The 19,987-nt window shown below is 38.8% G+C and overlaps 3 protein-coding genes across 3 annotated transcripts; 1 reads left to right on the top strand and 2 right to left on the bottom strand.

The window, feature by feature from the left end:
• Positions 1 to 607: 607 nt before the first annotated feature.
• Positions 608 to 9,154, top strand: LOC140554959 (thioredoxin-like). The gene is made up of 5 exons (XM_072678513.1): positions 608 to 746; positions 4,192 to 4,296; positions 6,479 to 6,544; positions 7,774 to 7,839; positions 8,532 to 9,154. The coding sequence occupies exons 1-5, from the start codon at positions 723 to 725 to the stop codon at positions 8,592 to 8,594; spliced, it is 324 nt and encodes a 107-aa protein (XP_072534614.1). The 5' UTR covers positions 608 to 722; the 3' UTR covers positions 8,595 to 9,154.
• A 316-nt stretch (positions 9,155 to 9,470) lies between these two features.
• On the bottom strand, positions 9,471 to 12,513 carry LOC140554321 (T-cell ecto-ADP-ribosyltransferase 1-like). The gene is made up of 4 exons (XM_072677206.1): positions 12,474 to 12,513; positions 11,889 to 12,002; positions 10,547 to 11,250; positions 9,471 to 9,539 (listed from the first exon to the last, which is right to left on the bottom strand). Exons 1-4 carry the CDS (start codon positions 12,511 to 12,513, stop codon positions 9,471 to 9,473), a joined length of 927 nt encoding a protein of 308 aa, XP_072533307.1.
• Positions 12,514 to 18,280: 5,767 nt separating this feature from the next.
• LOC140554252 (NAD(P)(+)--arginine ADP-ribosyltransferase 1-like) lies at positions 18,281 to 19,466 on the bottom strand. Its single transcript, XM_072677122.1, has 2 exons — positions 19,401 to 19,466; positions 18,281 to 19,311 (listed from the first exon to the last, which is right to left on the bottom strand). The coding sequence occupies exons 1-2, from the start codon at positions 19,449 to 19,451 to the stop codon at positions 18,532 to 18,534; spliced, it is 831 nt and encodes a 276-aa protein (XP_072533223.1). The 5' UTR covers positions 19,452 to 19,466; the 3' UTR covers positions 18,281 to 18,531.
• Positions 19,467 to 19,987: the final 521 nt, after the last annotated feature.

Genomic DNA, 19,987 nt, shown 5'->3' with positions numbered 1-19,987 from the left:
TAAAGTACAGATACCTAAGCACAGTAACAGAGTACTTACACTGCTGTGGTTAGGGAGGGCTAATCATTCTTTTAAGCTTCTTGTAGGGTTGGTGTAGTACAGTAGGTGACAACATCACCTGACCTGTAGTAAACTAGGGCTCTAGTCTCCCTGGTTGGGCAAAAACACCACACTACACCCTTGCTGTACAGTCCTTGGGCAAGACTCCCAACCCTGCATTCATGTACCTGCATATCTGGATAGGAGCATCAGTCAGAAAAGAGGTCAAAGTCTTGAATGCTAGGGTTAGGGTTTTATGGGTTTATGGGGGCAAAGTTCATAAACTGGAGACAACCTAGTCGCCTGGCCCTAGCTGTAGCAGCAGGGTGGAGATCCTTCCTAGGCTCCTCCCCATTAAAGTTAGCTATTTAACTCTAAGCATTATTAAGAGTATTAGCTACAGCAGATGATCTACAGTAGAAAATAAAACAGAAGCATTAATAAATGTTAATTCAGCTTCATATGGGTTAGATCTGCTGTAAATCCTGCAGGAGCCCGGGACGCAGGGCCCTGCAGCTGGGCTGTGGTTGAGCGCTCGCTCTCAGGGGCAGGGCTTTGGACTCAGCGTGATGTGAAAGTGCTGCAGACTCGAGCGGGACCACAGCAGAGGAGACCACGGCGAGCAGACAGCCACGGGAGGACGGCTTCTACACCCTTCTTAAAGTCTACAACAAGGCACCATCATGGTCATCGTGATTGAGGATCAGGTAAGCGACACGGATCTACAGGGCTTAGATCTTTATATGGACTTTAGACCTTTTATATGGTACTTTTCCCAGCCCTGGCGAACACGTCCAGGCTTTTGTGCTGAGTTGATAAAACAACGAGGTGTTCCTGACCAGCTCTGTCGTGATTAAAAGCCTATACTGTTAGTTTTGCGCATCAGTTGGTAATAAAAACAAGCGTAAGTGAGTTAGGAGGTGGCTTGGTTTAGCCAGCTGGACAGGCAACGTGCCTGTTAGTCAGCCAGCTAACGTTAACACGCTACCAACGGTGGCAAGTCCAGATCCAGAGAGTAAAAATCCACCAAATCCACCCCATGTTTTTTTTGTACCCGCTGCCTGGATTTGCCTGCAGCCGCAGCGGATCTGCCTGTGCGGTTGGAACGAAATCCTGGGGTGGAGCCGTACGTACTGGACCTGGATTTGCCGCCTCTGCAAATTGCACTGTTCTGGTGTCTTTTCTGAATTCAGGACCGCGCTACACCAACAATAAACAAAAACTAACCGCTTAATTCGCTAAAACTGCATCTTAAAAGCATGTCTAGGGTGGTTTTGTGTTTGTTTCTTTATCCAGACACTTGCCTTAGCTTAGTTAGTCAGGTATGCGGTCGCCCCACATTGGCTAGCTAGCTCTAATGTGTGTGTGTTGTGGTAGGCCTTAAAAAACCTCAACACGTAGTTTCGTAAGCCACATTGAGTGCCAGTTTGTTCTTTGGTGTACACATTTATGAACAATCCAGAAATATGAGCCAGTTTGGCTCGTTTTGCTGTGTACGATCCTTTTTGGCTAGATAACAGTTCGGCAGACAGGCGCAGCTAGCTAGCGTTAGCTCCTAGCTAACAGGGGCGCATTAGCGCGCCAGCCACTCTTTCGCCTTCTCACACACGTGGTGTGTGCCTTTGAGTTTTGTCGGTGTAATAAGATTTATTAAACTGCAAATAATAAGATGATAAAATCTATTTTAGTTATCTAGCTAGTAAGAGGACTCGTCGGTTATCGGTGGTTATCTAGCGACACCAAAACGCGGTGTTACACAACATGCGAAAACCTACAATGTTCAATTAGTGCTTTAAACTTTTTTTTATTCCATAATTATAACGATTTTACACTTAATTAAGATACAAAGCGCATTACATGTACTTTAAATGTAATGCAAAGTGACCCCAGTCGGTTAGCTGACGGTAGCTATAGCTATCTAGCTATCTGGCCACTGTAGGTCAGATTAAGAGGGAGCTTGTGTGCCCTTTCCTATAAAACCGAAGTTTCCAGTGCTTTTATGCTCAATTAAGTAATTTTTTAAAATAAAAATGCAACTTTAGAAGTTAAGTAATTAATCTTGGGCTGCCTGTTGTCCAGTCTCTAGTGGCCATCATGTGGTCAGCAGGTTCAGCAGAGCCCCTGCTGCACCACTGCTTACTGGTGTGGACTGAAACTTGGATAACTGTGTTTTTTATGTTCACAGCTTTATTAGACAAGACGAGACAATCATTTCCATCGTTTGTGTTGAACCCAGGTGGAATTTGACCTTCGCCTTTAACCCGTCTATGCAGCGACACTAGTGATGAAACACAAGGCAGACAGTGAGCATACACAAATATACTAAATATACAGAACAAGAAGAGTCCTGTGTGCAGACTTACACTGAAGAAATGTCTTTAAAAATGATCTGTAACATGTAATTAATAGGAATGCAATATTCTTGTGAGGAAAAAGTTAGGACACCCTATGCCCCAATAGCTGACGCTTCCTATAATGATCTACCAGCTGGGAGAACGTTTTCCCACTCCTCCATGCAGAATTCTTTCAGCTGTTGAAATTTCAGCTTTAGTGTTTAGACAGATGGGGTCTCGGATTTGCCTCAATTTCTAGTGGATTTTATGTTGGAGAGCTCTCCAGGCCCTACTGCAGAAAAGCAGACCCAAACCATGACGTTTCCACCACAGCTGATATAGGGCCGTTGCTGTGATTCCTGTGGAGCAGAGAGGGTGAAAGGCCTTGCTCAAGGGCCCCAACTGTGGTAGCTTGCCATCAATAGCCTGGTGCTTTAACCAGTGCAGTGGTTCATCAATAAATGAATCAGCTTGGGTCAAGAGTGAGCTGGTGCAGCCAGCCTGTTCAGTTTTAAGTGACTATATTGTGGTCAGATGGTTCAGAAGAACGCTTGTTCCACCACTCGTTACTTGTGTGGACGGAAACATGGGTGCTAGCTTGAAATGTATGTTATTCCATCATTGAGGAAGACATTTGATCAATGCTTTTCTAAGCATATGGAGGATATTGTCAGGGTTAATTGGATGAAGAGCAGCAGATCTTACTCAAAATGTCTTTAAAATCATGATATAGTACTTTTACCATTTGGCCCAGCCCTACGTTAAAAGTGTCTAGTAGTCACAATGCCTGTGGAAAACCCACTGTCTAGGTCTGACTGTAGCATCCCAACACACAGCCTGTTTGCGTCGTATACTGCCATCTGATAGGCAGTAGGTCCTAAGTCGTGAAGCTGTGAATTCACCTCCAATATCTTTCTCTCAGTGAATTTAGCATGTTATATTACTGCTGTATATACAGTCCCAAGCCATCTTCATGTTACAGTAAGAACCTGCACAAGTGTCAGTCCTGCTATACACCTTCCGCCATCGCTCGCTTTACACACAGCCTTCTGCTGGTGTTTAGGATATCCTGCAATTTCCATGTCATCTTTGTGAATTTGGCATATTTATCATTTAGCAATCTTTGTAATTGCCGTATTGCATAACTTGGATAGTATAGGTAGTCCTCTCTCGCACTGCCATTGTCTGTTGTTTCTTGTGTGTAATTGTTTTTTCTTCAGATTTACTCCTTCTCTAATGTATTTAGTACGGAGTTCTATTGTAATAAATAGTTATTTGGACACAGTAACAGAGGACATGTTTGGCAGAAACCAGACACAGCATTTTTGCACAAGACCCTATATCAACTGTGGTCGAAATGTCTAGGTTTGGGGCTGCTTTTCTGCAGTAGGTCCTGGAGAACTCTCTCACATAAAATCCACTAGGAATTGAGGCAAATGTGAGAGACCATCTGTCTAAAAACTAAAGCTGAAATTTCAACAGCTGAAAGAATTCTGCATGGAGGAGTGGGAAAATGTTCTCCTAGCTGGTAGATCATTATAGGAAACGGCAGTCAAGGGGCGAATGCCAGCTATTTGGGTATAGGGTGTCCTGACAAGAATATTGCATTCCTATTAATTACATGTTACAAATGATTTTTAAAGACATTTCTTCAGTTTAGTCCACACACAGGACCCTTCTTGTTCTGTATATTTAATATATTCGTGCTGTCCTGCTGTGGAGGAATTACTTGAGTCCATGAATGTCACGGTATGTTGTGCAAATGCCAATGAAAAAAAAAAAGGTTTTGACGAAATGCCTCGCCATCACTTTTCTACAGGAAGCCTTTGACAAAGCTCTGGCTGAAGCAGGAGACAAGCTGGTTGTGGTTGACTTCACAGCCACGTGGTGTGGGCCCTGCCAGAGCATCGGTCCCTTCTTCACGGTAAGTTATTCTGTGACCTTGAGTGTTTCCATCAGTCATGGGTGTCTACCCTGGTCCTGAGGTGATCTTGGAGTACGTCCTGCCCCACACACGCTTGCGTTTTCCCCACTCCATGTGCTCTTTAACCAGCTAAGCAGCTTATCAACAAGCCATTCCTGGGTTTTGGAAAGCGGTGTGTAGGACAGGTGGGTACTCCAGGACCAAGGTTAGGTGCCATATACACACGACTGGTGCATACCTGTCTCGGTAGAGTTCACGTGATCTTTGATTCTTCTCTCAAATTTATTAATTTATTTAGAATTCAGGTTTTTAGAACTTCTTGAACGGGAGTATTACATTAAACGCAGAGATGCAGGTCTTTGCTGGCACTAAGAAGAGCTCAGGTGCTCTCAGAAGGTGAGTTTATTTAGTTGTCATTTACAGGGCCAGTGCATGAGTTGGCATAAATGAGGGATCGGCTTCCTCTGTAAATGTCCCAGTTTAGCCTATTTTAATAATGTTCAACCAAGAGCTGGCCAATATGACAATATTTTTTTGTTATCGTGATGACTGGATGCTTTACTAATCATATTGAGGAGACTGTTGGTGCTTAATAAACACTGATCAGCTGCAGGTTTCATTACTAACAGTGTAGTTAGAAAATGTTTTAATTAGAAGAAGAGCTGCAGATGTTGAGTATAAATCACTGTATTCAGTACAGGAGAGGATCTGAATCGTAGTTTATAAGAATCTGTCACTACTGATGTTTTTAGACTGTGATTACATGTATCGCGAAAAAATATAACGATTTCACGTTTTTTTAGTTAGTTCTGAAAATAGTGAAAATAGTTAGTTCAACCATAGTGAGTTATAATGACTGCTCTTATGTCTTATTTGTTTAATCCAGTTAATTATGAATAATAGCCTTGTCTGAAAATATCCTTAAGCTGGATGCTTTTTATTTATTTTTTTTTTTTTTAAATAAATTGACAGATTATTAAATATGAGAATATTGTGTGACCGAGCACAACACACACAGGTTTTCCAGTGTGAGTACTCTTTAAATGTTGCATCCAAAAGCATTGTGTGTGCTATCAGCTCCCTCTGCTGTGCAGACTCCAGACTGCCAGTGTCAGCAGTGCATTGTGACCTTATCCAGGTTCATTACAGAAAATTAGGTGGTTTCTGTTGGTGTAGCAAAAGAGCTCTGGGGGGGGGGAAGCTATAGCTCCCTGACTGTTTACTTATAATGTGACTGTCATTAATGTCTGTGTAGAACGAAATTCTTCTCTTTGCATATCACAGCTTAGAAAGCCAGGGTCAGAGCACAGAGTCAGCCAAACTATGGCACCCCTGGAGCAGAGAGGATTAAGAGCCTTGCTCAAGGGGCCCAGCAATAGCCCAACTTGGTGGACCTGGGTGTCTTGCCCCTAACCCACATTTTTTTAGTAAAAGGGTGTCAGATTTTACTTAATAATAGTGTATATATAGTGACACACACAGACCCTTTAAAATATGTGGAAATGTCCTTACAGCACTTTATGCTACACTTTGATTCATGAAGTCCCTAAGGGCCAGACATTCAACATCCTGGATGCATCTCATTTACAAAATGTCAGTGTGTTTGGGTAGGGCCTGTCACAAAACCAGCTTATTTTAAGTGTTTTTTTTTTTGTTGTTTTTTTTCTTCTTCTTTTTCTTAAGGTCTCTGTTAACCCATTTAACAATATAAGCACCTAAATATTAAAAATCTCATATTACATTTCACCAGTTCTAAACCCATTTCTACAACAAAATGATAATTGTTACGTCTTGATTTTAACACTCATTGATTGATCACAAACATCAAAGAGCTGCTCATTAAAATTGTACTGATTTTATTATAAACAATTTTCAAAACTGGGTCTGGGCTCTTATAGGTCAAGCCAAGGTCATCATAATGTTCTGCAATGTGATTGTGTCAGATTCTGTATACAGAAGCTTAGTAACATTTATTATTTACAAGTACAAAACAATAACATGTAGTGTAGCATCTAACCAGATGTGCAATAAGCAAGTGCAGAATGTTCAATATATACAGAATATTGGCAGAGATATTGAATAATATACATGGGAAAATATTATAGACACGCACACTTGTCGTTCTTCTGGTGGAGTTGAGTAGCTATGATTTTATGCTTCATTATGTCTTGCTTTCTTTTAGCGTCTGTCTGAAATGGAGGGCAACGCCAACGTGGTCTTCCTCAAGGTAGACGTGGACGACGCACAGGTAAGTAATCCGGTTTGACTTGCCCTGCCAACCCCCCAACAAAAGGAGGGTGAAAACTAGCGTGCCTCCATCTACACGTGAAGCCAGACACTTTTCAAACGGCTGCTGGTGCAGCATCGCTGGCTGTCCAGTGTGTTTTTGAGGAAGGCGTGGCTCCCCATCTCCGAGAAGTAATGTGGGGAAGAAGTACCTTCAAACCACCTCTGAGAGAGTAAGACCAATTGTGCGTCGGCTGCTGATTTCAAGCGGCATGACCCTTCAAATATCTCAACTGAGAGCTCATTTAAGCTCCGTTTCATGTCTTTACTGTGTAAATCTCACCTCTTACATCACTGAAGCGGTGGTCTCAGAATCAGATTTATTGGCCATGTATATTTTCACACGCAAGCGTCTGTTTAATATATAAAATCTCTCAAGTCCCCTCCCTTTCCTTGGCTCACAGTGAGTGTGGTCCGCATTTTGCCAAATGGCAGCATGCATACAATGTACATAGAATTTGCAGACCCTACACAAAATACAGGCAAGAAGCATACTATGCAAGTACAGTAATATACAATGTACATATTTGCAGACAGAAAATGCACAATATACAGCAGCACACTGATTATATGGGGACAGGTACTGTACAGACGTATGTGTGGAAATCCAAACCGTTTTATTCCCATACAGGAAGTACACTATTGCGATGTAGGATCCTAGGTTATATTGCAGTAGTTTTTGCTTTATAAGGTTTGAACTGAGATAAAACACCTAATAAAACTGCAGTGAAGAAAAGTATTTATTTATTTTAAAATAAATGCATTTTGCATACCTCAGTGGTCTAATCCACCTAAACAGGGCTATGTTGTTCTTTTCTACACAGCTGGTCAGTGTTTTGACTATATTTAATAACCTATCTCGGTACACTGTTAAAATTATAAAATCCTTGAGTAAATTTGAGGTTCTTGAAACTTTTTCTTTGAAGATTTCTGAAAGTACCTTAAGTGGTTCCTCCACAATTTCAAACTCCAGAACCTTCTAAAGGTCCTTAAGAATCTTATACTTATAACAGTGTAGAATATCCTCCTAAAGCCCAACCCTAACCACACGGTGACTCAACAGGTGTTTCTGTCGCAAGAGGTTTTAGAGGGACGTAAAATAATTTGGTTGATTCGCTCAATGTCTTCCTCACTTTACGAAAATGAGAGCACCAATTTAATCAGTGGACTTTCTCTTTCTTTTGTTTGCAGGATGTGGCCCAGTCTTGTGAGATCAAATGTATGCCAACATTCCACTTCTACAAGAACGGAAAGAAGGTATGCTGACCGGTGAAATTAGGCAGTTATTTATTTATTTTTAAGAGTGCATCCACCTTCAGTTTTAGTGAACCTTCAGTTTATCATCTCAGCTTTTTTTTTTTAAATTTTTTTTTTGGGGGGGGGGGGGGTCAATACCTAGCAGAGTCAGGGTTTAGTAAAAAGCAGGCAGGATGGAAAGTGGCCAGTTGGAGGTTTTTCTGCTTCTGCAGTGACCATTAACACTTGTAAGAATACTGCCCTCAATTTTTGCCATCAATTAAGGCGTAGTTACAGATGCTGCAGAGCTAAATCTTCAACCACTTGAGGGCGCACTAGCCAGATTTGCGTCCCCAGTGTGTATGTGAATGTTTGTGAAGATCGATATTTAGAGTTTAGGGTCACTGTAATTGTGAAATTTTCTTTAAATGGGCAAAGATGTGTACTGTTGATTTATTTTTATATATATATATATATATATATATATATATATATATATATATATATATATATATATATATACACACATACATGCATATACACACATACATATATATATATGTGTGTGTGTGTGTGTGTGTGTATATATGTATATATATATATATATATATATATATATATATATGTGTATAAAATGTGATGTTTCTCGTGTTGCTGGCTCTTGCCTAATGTAGTAATTGATGAAGTTTCTCTCTTGTTTTTGATGGCTACAGGTCGATGAGTTCTCTGGGTCCAACCAGGCAAAACTGGAGGAGTTGGTGAACATGCACAAATAAAAGAAAAAAATAAACAGGATGCACAAAGCATGAATATTATATAATAACATCCAAATATACCAGCTCTTAGCGTCTCTCAAATTTACTAACCATACAGATTTTGTTACTCAATGAACTTTAATACACTTGACCGCAAGATGTCATGTAGTAATGGTCTGCTAAAACATGCTTGCCTTCCCCCAAGACTTGAATTGCCTTTTTTTTTTCTTTTTTTTTTTCTTTGTCTCTTTAAACCGTGTAGCTTCAGTTTTTATTCCCAGTAGACTAACCTGTGTCATCAGAATCAGGTTTAATAAACAGACCATTCTATACAGAACCAACTTCACGTTGTTCTATTTTTCAGGTCTTAGATTTTAAACCTATGGTTGATTTTTAAACTACTTGCAAACAAGTCATAATACTAGAAGGGCTGGAGACCTGGGTTTGAAGAGGAGCGAAAACAACATGCAGAAGAAAGAACATGAAGGTTTATTCACAGTGAATCCAGTAAATTCAGACATGAAAGCATCTCTGTAACAAAACCTTAACACTAAATAAATGAGGGTGGGAGACAACAAGGACTTAACCTTGCTCTTGTGTATATCTGACGTGATTTTTTTTGTTTGTTTTTTTAAGAAGACACTGTCTTTGTTTACTTATTGGCTGGATGAAAGAATGGCCTTCACAATTCTCCACAAATTGTACCACAAGAATACAAAGACATGACGTGACACTGAGTTCCCACTTTGGTACAACAGGTTAAATGCAGAAATTGGCAGCCAGTTAGGAAAAAATAGGCAATAATATACAGGCACGATCTTGGGATGCTGGTGTTATTCTCCTCTGATAAGGATAAGCAGTATGCAAGAAGTGGTGTTTCTTGCTTGTGGGCTCCCCCTAGATTCTGGATGTGTAATTCACACTTTGAGCCACCATTGAAGAAGAATCTGCTTTACACATGCATTTCTGGACGAGCAGAGGGGTTATATAACAATCACTGATACTAAAGAAGCTTGTGGGCTGAGGCGATGGCAATAATACAGAATTTTACACTAAAATTACTCTGTTACACAGTCCTTGTGAGCGTTTTCTTGTCTGCTGCACCAAAGTTATGTAGTATAGTAAAGGTGTTCAGGCCTGGAGTGGCAATGAGAGCTGCTATTTTAAGGTGAAAATGCTACATACTGATGCTTTAATGCAAGGAGGAAACATGTAGTAATGTGGTACCATTTTGTTTTTCTTAAAATAAAGAATAAAGTCTTTTATATGTAATTTAGACAAATCTATTTGAGAGAAACTAGAGAGCGGCAGCTTAGATTGGGAGGCGCTAGTGCTAATGTCCATCTATAATACAAGCATTGTTTAAAAAGAAACATTTCCTCTGAAACCAGGAATATTAATGGTTTTGTTTTCACATGGTCCCGGTCAAAATATCTGTGAAGGCATTAGGTGTTGGAACATTGCAGTGAGTATTTGATTGCTTTTGGCCACAAGAACAATATTAAGATTAGGTGTTGATGTTAGTTTTGGGATGCAAACTCCACTTCAGACTCATTCCAAAAGTACTGGATGGAGCTCCTTCACGTCAGAGAACAGTTTCCCTGCTGCACAGCCCAGTTCTGTTTTTTTTTTTTTTTTACACCCCTGTAGTCAATGCTTGACATTGGACATAGTGGCCATAGGGATGCTTCTTAGTGTCCCGTTCTACACCGTATGTCCAAATGCATTTAGCTACTTTAGGTTGGACGCATTGCCTATTGAATACCTGTGTCAGCAGTAGGTGCAGCTTAAAGCAGTTGCACTTGCTAAAAAGAAGGTACTTTTTGGGAATGTTCAGAGGGAAGGCTAGAAAAAGTAAGTGATGCTCTGTGTTAATGACTTCTCCAACAGCTAATAGCAAAGTATAAGAATAAGCATCCCAGAATAAGTATGAATAACATGAAAATTGCATAGAGGAATGATCCACAATTTGCTGGTGGATTAGTAGTGAAATGATGGCACTTAAGGTTACTCTGATTAGCAGCATGTTTGAGTTCATAAACCACCTCACACCACAGATGTTCATCCTCTATTCTTCTTCTAATAGCAGTGACATTAAAGACCTCATATGGAGGGATTAAAACCTCTTTCTCATTTTGCATAGGTGAGTATTTTCCCAATTCAGCTCCCAAACAAGTGTAAATTTCAAAACAGGACTTTTCACCAAATCCTGTGAGTGTTTTGACCAAAGAGCTGGAAGCAAAAAATCCAAATCGAACTGTTTGATTGCGATCGTCAATTTGAAATGTGCGATTAGTTCTGCGATATGTGGTCCTACACCCTGGCTGACTTTGTTTGAGTTGGTTAATGGCATCAGTCAAGAAGAAGTGAAATGTGTAAAACTGAAAATGTCCTGATGTGTAATTTTGTCCTCCTTTCCGAGTAGCCAGGTTCAGTACCGAATGCATGGCAGGATTATTCCCGTCACCTGGCCGTGTGTACAGGTTTATGGCCGTGGATTGATTTTTCCCAAGTTCACCTTTCACATGATGTAAAAGAGCTCTATTCCAGGCTTCTTTGAAATTAGGAGTATTATTCATTTCATATTCTGAGAAATTTGATATCACTGACGTATTCATGGCTTCCCTACAGCCTTCATACGAGTCATCCACAGAGTCGTTAGCCATGTCCAGAACATCTGCACTGCTCTGCAGGACAAATGACAAAGTGCATTAGATAATCAGATGCCCAGACTTGCACTTGGAATAATGTGTATCTAAGCAGGCATAATGAAATAGCAGTAAGAAACCTATGGCTGATTGTAGCAACCAATAAAAACAAAATCAAGTTTAGCACTCAGACTGTAAGAATACACAAGCAATAAATAAGGGATTTAATCATTTTCCAAAACTGAGATTTTGAAATTCTAACTATTATAGTTCAGTAAACAAACCTGTTTTTATTTACTATAGTAAAGAATTTGTTTTATTGAGGCTTTACTTCTCAATATATAATAATAACAATTAGAAGAAGAACAGCAAACAGAACACCTGTAAAATACTGTCCCACTGTTAAACGTATAACTTCCTTGAGGAACATGAGGTTCTTCACTTTGAAACTAGGGAGGTGCTTTGAGGAACCTTTAAGGAACCTTTTTTCTTCTTAAAGAAACTTTTCTTGAAGGTTCCTCAAAGCACTTAGGGAGATTCCTCCAGTTTCAAACCTCCTAAAGTTCCTCAAAGACCTTAAGCGTTTAAGTGTACTGTACTATATGTAATAATATGTAATATATCTGAGACTGATATAGCCATATATATATATATATATATAGTTAACAGAGGTTCTCACTTACCTTATCCACAGACAAAGAAACTGCCAGCAGAAACAGCACACTGACCACAGACACGGTCATTTTCTTACAGCTCATGACGTTAATAGACAAACTGCAAACTGAAATCAGAGAAATCAGGGGGTTTGCGAAAACACTTGACCACTGCAACACATCACCATAACACATGCAACAAGATAAACATCAACCAACCGAGACACTATGTGTCCAAAAGTATTCAGACACCCCTAGTTACTAAATTTGGCTTCACCTTTACTATGCAGTTGTGCAAGTATAGTAGAATAGGACACTCTGGAGCAGCTTAAGATCTACATGCCCTGACCTCATTCATGCTCTCAACCAGGCAATCAAATTCTCACAGTTCCAACATTTAGGACGAAAACTTCCCAGTCAGAATTGTGGTTGCTATTGAAAAAAGAGGGGGCGATGCCTATTAAGATATTTGATTTTGGAAGAGAAGTTGGATGAGCAGGTGTCTACAAACTTTTGGACATGAATTATGTGTATACTTTATATAATAGCAACAAAAAACCATTCAGAGACAATACCACCAGTAATAGTACTTTACTCACCTGCTCTTGATTGGCAAGTGATCTCCAGCAACTTGATCATGCAAAAAAAAATGTTGGCTTGGATTTAGGAACCACAGACACCAACGAACCACTTTTATAGACCCCTGTTAGTTATTCAGGGGTTAAGTGCTTCTGCTTTTCCTTTACTCTGGGAATTAGGGTGAGAATAATATTTGCATTGATTATATTTGAGAACTGAAAACATCACAGGTGCAGAAGAGCAGAAAAGTAAACATCAGACGGTAACTTATAAATAAAAAAAAATAAAAATACCTCGTATATATCCTATAAATGTTATTTATTTACATACATTTATAAAAGTATATATTTATATATTGTTTATATATCTTTATATATGTCTGTGTGTATATATAAAATTATATTTTTACAAATATATAAAATATTTACAGAAATATTTTTGTATTTATATATCATTAATTTTTATATTTATAATATATAATATTTATGTATATATGGTATATTTATTTATTTAATTAATTAATTATTTCTTTTTTTTAATAAATCTATTTATGTATTTATTTATTTGTGTCTTTGTACTAGACAGTAAATATGTCAGTGCACCCTGTATTATGTTTTGTCTTTTGTCCTCACAATATGGTATCATGTCATCTATTATGCACCACGTAGCCTAATAGTGTTTGGTTGTATTTGTGTGTTGTATTGCTGTATTTGTATATTTACAATAAAGTTGAAATAAATACTTAAATATATATATATATATATATATATATATATATATATATATATATATATAAGATTTAGCAATTGTGTGCAGTGTAACAGATGAGGAGATGGTTAAGAGAGTAAATTGTGAGGATAATTCTATTTAAATTTAATTCATATATTTATAGCTTTACAGAGATAAGGGTTCAAAGCACCAGTTGGCCAACCAAGAATATAAAGGAGAAGTTCTGGTGGACACCAGATAGCAAAACAGTAAGTAACACAAGCAATAGGAGATATGGAATAATGACTATCAATGACTGAATAATTTATATAAAGTAATTTAAATAGTTCATAAAAAAAATCTTTTTTTTTTCTGCAGGGACGGTGATGTTATGCGGCTTTGTGTCTGTCTGGGTTTCCATAAGGTACTGTGGTCCTCTCTCCTCCCGATAAAAAAGATAGATTCATTGTTTATTCTAAATTGCCCCTAGGTTGTAGGGTGTGTGTGGTACCCTCTGATGAACTGATGCCTTGCCGGTGGGGGGGGGGGGCACCTTGACTAGGAAGAAGCAGATGAGAAGATGGATGGTTTGCTGCAAATGTTCACTAGTATATTTTTTAATTCAGAAGATATGACGGCACTAAGTCTCCACTCAAATCGATAATCATGTTAATATACGCCAATTTCTACCCAGTTTGGAAAAATTGTTAAACATTAAACATTATTTTACAGATGTTTTCTGAATTCTTACAATGAAACACCTTCAAAAAAGTGACAGTGCTAAACGTTCTGCAGCAAAATAAACACATTCAGCCACACAGAAAAAGATAACTTGCTCTTACAGCCTACAGCACTGAGCCCAAGCAGTCATCCATTACATAATCATATAAGCACTAAGCTGAGAGAAGGCAGCCCTGGGGAAATAACAACACACATTGATTGGGAGTGTCCAAGATGAGAGGTCACGCCCTGTATGTAAATATATAATGCCAGGAGCCAATGGGAAAGATGTATACTTTGCAAAACTTTTAGTGTTATCACTTTATTAAAAGTGTTTATAATTCATCATCATAATTAATCAGGTAAAATCAGTAAAATTATCATTTTTACAGTGTATAATATAAATCATTGTGAGTATGGACAATTAACCTTTATATTATCATCTGCATGTTTAATTACAGATAATTATTGTAATTTTACACACATTTGATCATAATTTTAAAAAAGAAAAAATGCTGTATAATAATATTTTTTGCTGTAAAAGGATTTAAGAAATAGATGTTAAATAAAAATGCATGTTAAATATATGTTAAATGTTAAATAAATGTAATTTAAAATGTACATAAATAAATTTGACATGGTTATGTATACAATTAAAAAAAGTTATTTTCCATCCTTAATGTGAACTCCCCCTATCCCTTGCTATACCTCCAACACTAGGAGAGTGAAGACTGGCACATGTCTCCTCCGACACATGTGAAGTCAAGTAGAGCTGATTTAGACACGTCTGACTATGACAGCCTAATTAAAAGGAGCGAGCCAGAAGGTAACACAGACATGGGAGCACCCTAAATTACTGGCATCCATCAGCTCTACCATCCACAAACCTATAAAACAGGTGATTCCTCAGCCTAGACTTAAAGATTGAGACCTGGAAGGTTATTCCAGAGTTAGGGGGCTTTATAAGAAAAGACTTTTGAGAACTGGTAAGAAGCCAGTACCCTGTGATCTAAGTAGTAATGAAGGTTCAGAAAAGGAGATCTTGCAGGTACTCAGTCTTAGTATATCTATGTTGAGTAATGTGTAATTAGGGCAATGGAGCAAAGCTTCTTTAAAGTAGAGATAAGGAAACATTTTATTTGTGAGTCGAGACATGCCCACTCACTAAAACTAACACTTATACTGTGTTGGGTCTCCCATTGCTCTCAAAACAGCCTCAATGCTTAATGGCATGGATTTCATTATAGAAATTAGGTTCCGATCCGGTGACTGGGAGCTCAACTGAAGGGCGCTGACCTCATCGTCATGTTCAGGAAACCAGTATGAGACCACTTTTGCTTTGTGAAATGGTGCATCATCATGCTGGTAGTATCTGATAGAAGATGGGTAAATGTGGCCGTGAAGGGACACACATGGTCAGTTTGTTTGCTTATGTATTCCCTGTGAGGCTTGTGCTCATTTGTTTCTGGTGTGACGGTTGCTCAGCCGACCCCAGATCCTGTAACTGGAAAACATGACATTTTCATTTTCAAGTATTTATTTGTTAAGCATTTGTTAAACATATGCAAATCAGCTGTTCATCTGACCCACTCACTGTGTACAAGCTGTAAGTCTAGTTAGTTACACAGGAGAGATACATCAATTAGCCATAACATTAATACCACCTGACTCATCTTGGGGAGGTCCTTTAGTGCCACCAAAACATCTCTGACCCGTCAAGGCATGGATTCCAAAGACCTCTGAAGGTGTTCTGTGGTATCTGGCACCAAGAAGCAACACATCCTTCAAGTCCTGAGGGTTGTGAGGTGGGACCTCCATGGATCACATGAGGGAGCTTTGGGTGGCCATGACCCTTTCACTGGTTCAAGAGTTGATGCACTCTATATCTTCAATGTTAATCATTTTACCTGTCAGTGGTTTTGGGTGGTATGGGTGATCGATGTATGAAATTATGAATATTGTCACTGCCCTGCAAAAACTTTTTGACACTATGTAAATCTGGCAGTTGCCATGTGTCCAAATTTAATAATAAATGGACCACATACCTATGTAAATATCATAACAGGTACATGTGTAACAATTCATCCCACCATTCCGACTGAAGCTCTTAGCAGGACGTTCTTCTTCATATTCTGATGGTGCTTTTACAGATGACCCTGTTTTTTGGTGTGGTTGCTCAGCAGCCCTTACATCCTGTACCAGGAACACAGGACAGGTCTATTCATGTTAAACATATAAAACCCAGCTGTTCTAACTACACAATGGCCCTGTGTGACAAATGCAAAAGTACTTTGGGGTGCCACCCCCTATTTCCATATCATGCACAGCAAACGTAGATAGGTCTGGAGAGTCTGGCCTACAAAGCCAAGAACGGACCAGCCCCTCTGTACTTACTTCCCCTGGGTGTCCGAACGGCAGAGTCCAACACTCGCTGTCTTCAAACCCAGACTGAAGACCCTCCTCTTCCAAGAGTACTTGGGTGAATAGCAGGGTGATCACCTTACTGACCTGTGTTTAGTAATGTCTAAAGCTTAGAGGTGTCTTTGAATTATTCTAGTAATTATTAGTCTATTCAAACTAGCTGAGGTTTTTCTTAGGTAAATAGCAAAGCACTTTTGTAAGTCGCTCTGGATAAGAGCGTCTGCTAAATGCCATAAATGTCAAGAGTCCTTAAACAAGTCTGTGAACCACACTCTCAATCCCTGCCTGCTGCTCTGATGAGAGATAAGTGAGACGTTTAGACAATTCCTTTCTAATTCAACTTGCCCGATGTCCTCCCACTCTAAAACTCTATCCTCAGACCTAGTGACAGGAGATGCTTCGTCTAGATGTCCCACAGACTCGAAAACCCGAAACCCATCAGCATGGTTAGCAGACGCAATAGTGATTGGCACTTTCAATCAGTTTAAAGGCTCGGTAGCATGTGGCAATTTCGAGCGGGAATAATAAGGCTTTAATAAATGAACATGGCAAACCCATAACTGCGATCACTAACCTTCCTAACCACAGAATTAGGTCCTGCGAAGCTACAACTACTGCCTCGCATTGGCATAAACACCAAAACCTTATCCCCTACTGCAAAGGACTTCTCTACCACCACCCTTGGGTTCATCTTAAGTTTATATTTCCTGCTTTTAGAAAATGCTACTACACCTTACACTTGGGACCATGCACCCTGTCCCCCTTTTATGGTGCTAAGCTCTGGTTTATAGTTCACCACAGCTGGTGTGTGTATCCAGTAGGCCATTTCAACATCAGCAACATCAGCACTGACACTGACACTGCAGCAGTCTGGGTTCCAGCCCCTAAGACTGAGACTGAAGAATGCTTGTGAGGTCTCTATGCTTTAGTGTCTTTGCCACTCAGATGAGGAAAGAACTTTAGTTTCCAAAATAAAAAAGCTGTGTTCAGTATTCTGTAGCAACACACCATATTGATACAGAATTCCCAGCAGCAAAAATATAAAGACGTCAAAGGTTGTCAATGCTGATGTATCTTCTTCTAAATTTGAAATGGTGTTTACTTACTGTTGTTTCTGGTGTCTATCGACGATTTCCTATTAGAACCTTAAAAAGAGAAGTTGCATAGATCTCGAAACGCTTTCGATATGATATGTTTGGTTAATGTACATGGTGCATAGTTCTACAGTTACATGACTGGGTGCAGCAGGCTAATGTTCTGGGATTCATTCATTTCATTTTGGCTTTCCTTTTTAAATAATTAATCAGAACATTGAAAGAAAAATGTTTCATAATGTAAGTTATTATTATTATTATTACGCTTCATGCTAGTCATAATAACAGCCAGAGCTTGATGGAGGCAATGGAAAAATAGGGTTGGGAAATGTTTGGTGAAAAATATGTATTTGAAATGTACTTGGACAATGAATCCAGTAACAACAGACATAAACAATGAAAATACAAATTCATGTAAATACAAACACAATAACAAACATGATAACAGCTTCTTCCAAAGCAAAGCAAGCAAATGAAATCGGTTCACCATTAACAATAATAATATGTAGCTCTAATAGTAGTAAACAGTGATTTACTAATATACAACCTTTTATTTATTTTGCTGCTCTCAATGGAAAACATGTATCTCCATTTCTGTTCTGCTCCATTTCATTCTCCATTTCCCATGTCTGTTTTTAGTTTTCCCTATATCATTTTAGCCTATAGCTGCTGTGAACACTGTGTGATTAATTCTTGAGGATTTGACTAACAGAAATTACTTTCTAATGACTAAAGTTGCCATTTTGGAGATACATGTTTTTCATTGGACAGCGATGATGTATTTGCTAAAACAAAGAAAATAAATAATGAATAATCAGTAAATGTAAAAAATGAATAGAAATTAAGATCCGATCACAGACTAATCAGACAAAAAAAGGCTGAAATATATGTTGCATGGAAGAAGAACACCCTGCCTACAGTGAAGCTTGGGTGGGCTGCTTTTCTTCTTCTGGCACTGGAAACGTGATATTTTGTGTTGAACTTGGAGAAAACACTTGTTCTATTAGCTGTGTTGAGCTATCTAAGTTACCCTTGTTTGGTTGGTTTATTGCAAACTAAAAGTATATATATCAAATATGTATAGTGTGTGTATATATATGTCTGTGTTTATACATAGTACTATATATATTATGAGCTATATACTGTATCTATATTGTACTGTATACTGTATAAGCAGTAGCACAGTTAAATATAGGGACGGCGCTCCTGCTGCTGAACTGCTGTTGGTTTTTGCACACTGAAGGTCACTCCTCTTCCCAACACTTTTAAGTTTATAAACCACCTTACACCATGTATTCTTTTCAATAGAACTGATGCGAAAGACCTCGTATGGGGGGATAAGCACCTCGTTCTTCTTTGGGAATGCTGAGTATTTTTCCACAGCAGCTCCAAAACAAGTCTTCACTTCAAAACAGGACGTATTCCCAAATTTGATCAAATCCTTTTTCAAAGAGCTGGAGGTGAAAAACCCAAATCGAACTGTTTGATTGAGAACATCTGTTTGAAATGTATCTCTGGTTCTGCGATATGTGATCACACACCCTGTTCGATTTCGTTTGAGTTGCTTAATGGCATCAGTCAGAAAGAAGTGCAGTGTGTAAAACTGAAAATTTCCAAATTTGTATTTTTCCTTTCCATTAGAAGTAACCTTGTTAAATTGTAAATCTGAGCAATCCTTATTTCCGCTACAATTCCTTGTGTACAGGTATATGGCTGCACACTGGTTTTTGTCAAGTCCATCTTTGGGACATTGATCAAGTGCATTTTTCCAGGCAGCTGCGAAACCAGGAGTGTTATTTTTGTCGTGTTTCATGTACTCTGACCGCACTAACGTGTTCATGGCAGACCTACAGCCTTCATAGGAGTCATCCACAGAGTCTTCAGCCATGTTCAGGGGCAGGACATGTGCACTGCTCTGCAGGAGAAATGACAAAGTACTGTAATATTGCAGATAATGAAACTTAATGTGTATAAAACTTTTCGGTAAATATGACACCTACTTACAGACAGAGAAACTGTCAGCAGAAACAGTACACTGACCACAGTCACGGTCATTGTATACAGCTCAAGTCTTGTCTATTGAAGAAAACTACAGACTGCAGAGAGAAATCAGAGGGTTTCATCACAGAGACTTGACAGTAGGAGAGTTAAGGAGCTGGAGAAAGCTGGTCACGTCATAAATAAACCATCTGAGTCCCACACATAATGTTACATAATGTTAATAATGACCATTAGGCACCATAACACTACTGTTTCTTTAAACTTGCAGACACTTGATCTTGCGGACCTGAATCTCAGCCGTAAGATTTCAGCGTCTGTAATCCAGACTTTAACCAGACTAGAATAAAGATGAGCTCAGTTAAATAAAGCCAGTCTTTACATCAATAATCAGTTAAATTATAAAAATTCAACCGTATCTATAAAAAATGTATATCTAAATAAAGTGGGACCAACGAAGTCAGAAGTAATCATAATGCAATTTGGAAAGGTCATATCTTCATTGTATAAACTATTATTCTACACTGTTAGTAAGTAAAATATCCTTGAGGAACTTTTGGAGGTTCTTCCGTTTGAAACTGTGAAGGAACCTC

Source organism: Salminus brasiliensis, chromosome 4 (assembly GCF_030463535.1).
Source record: "Salminus brasiliensis chromosome 4, fSalBra1.hap2, whole genome shotgun sequence".
NCBI classification, from domain to species: Eukaryota; Metazoa; Chordata; class Actinopteri; order Characiformes; family Bryconidae; genus Salminus; species Salminus brasiliensis.
This window is presented reverse-complemented; position numbering and strand designations above follow the sequence as displayed.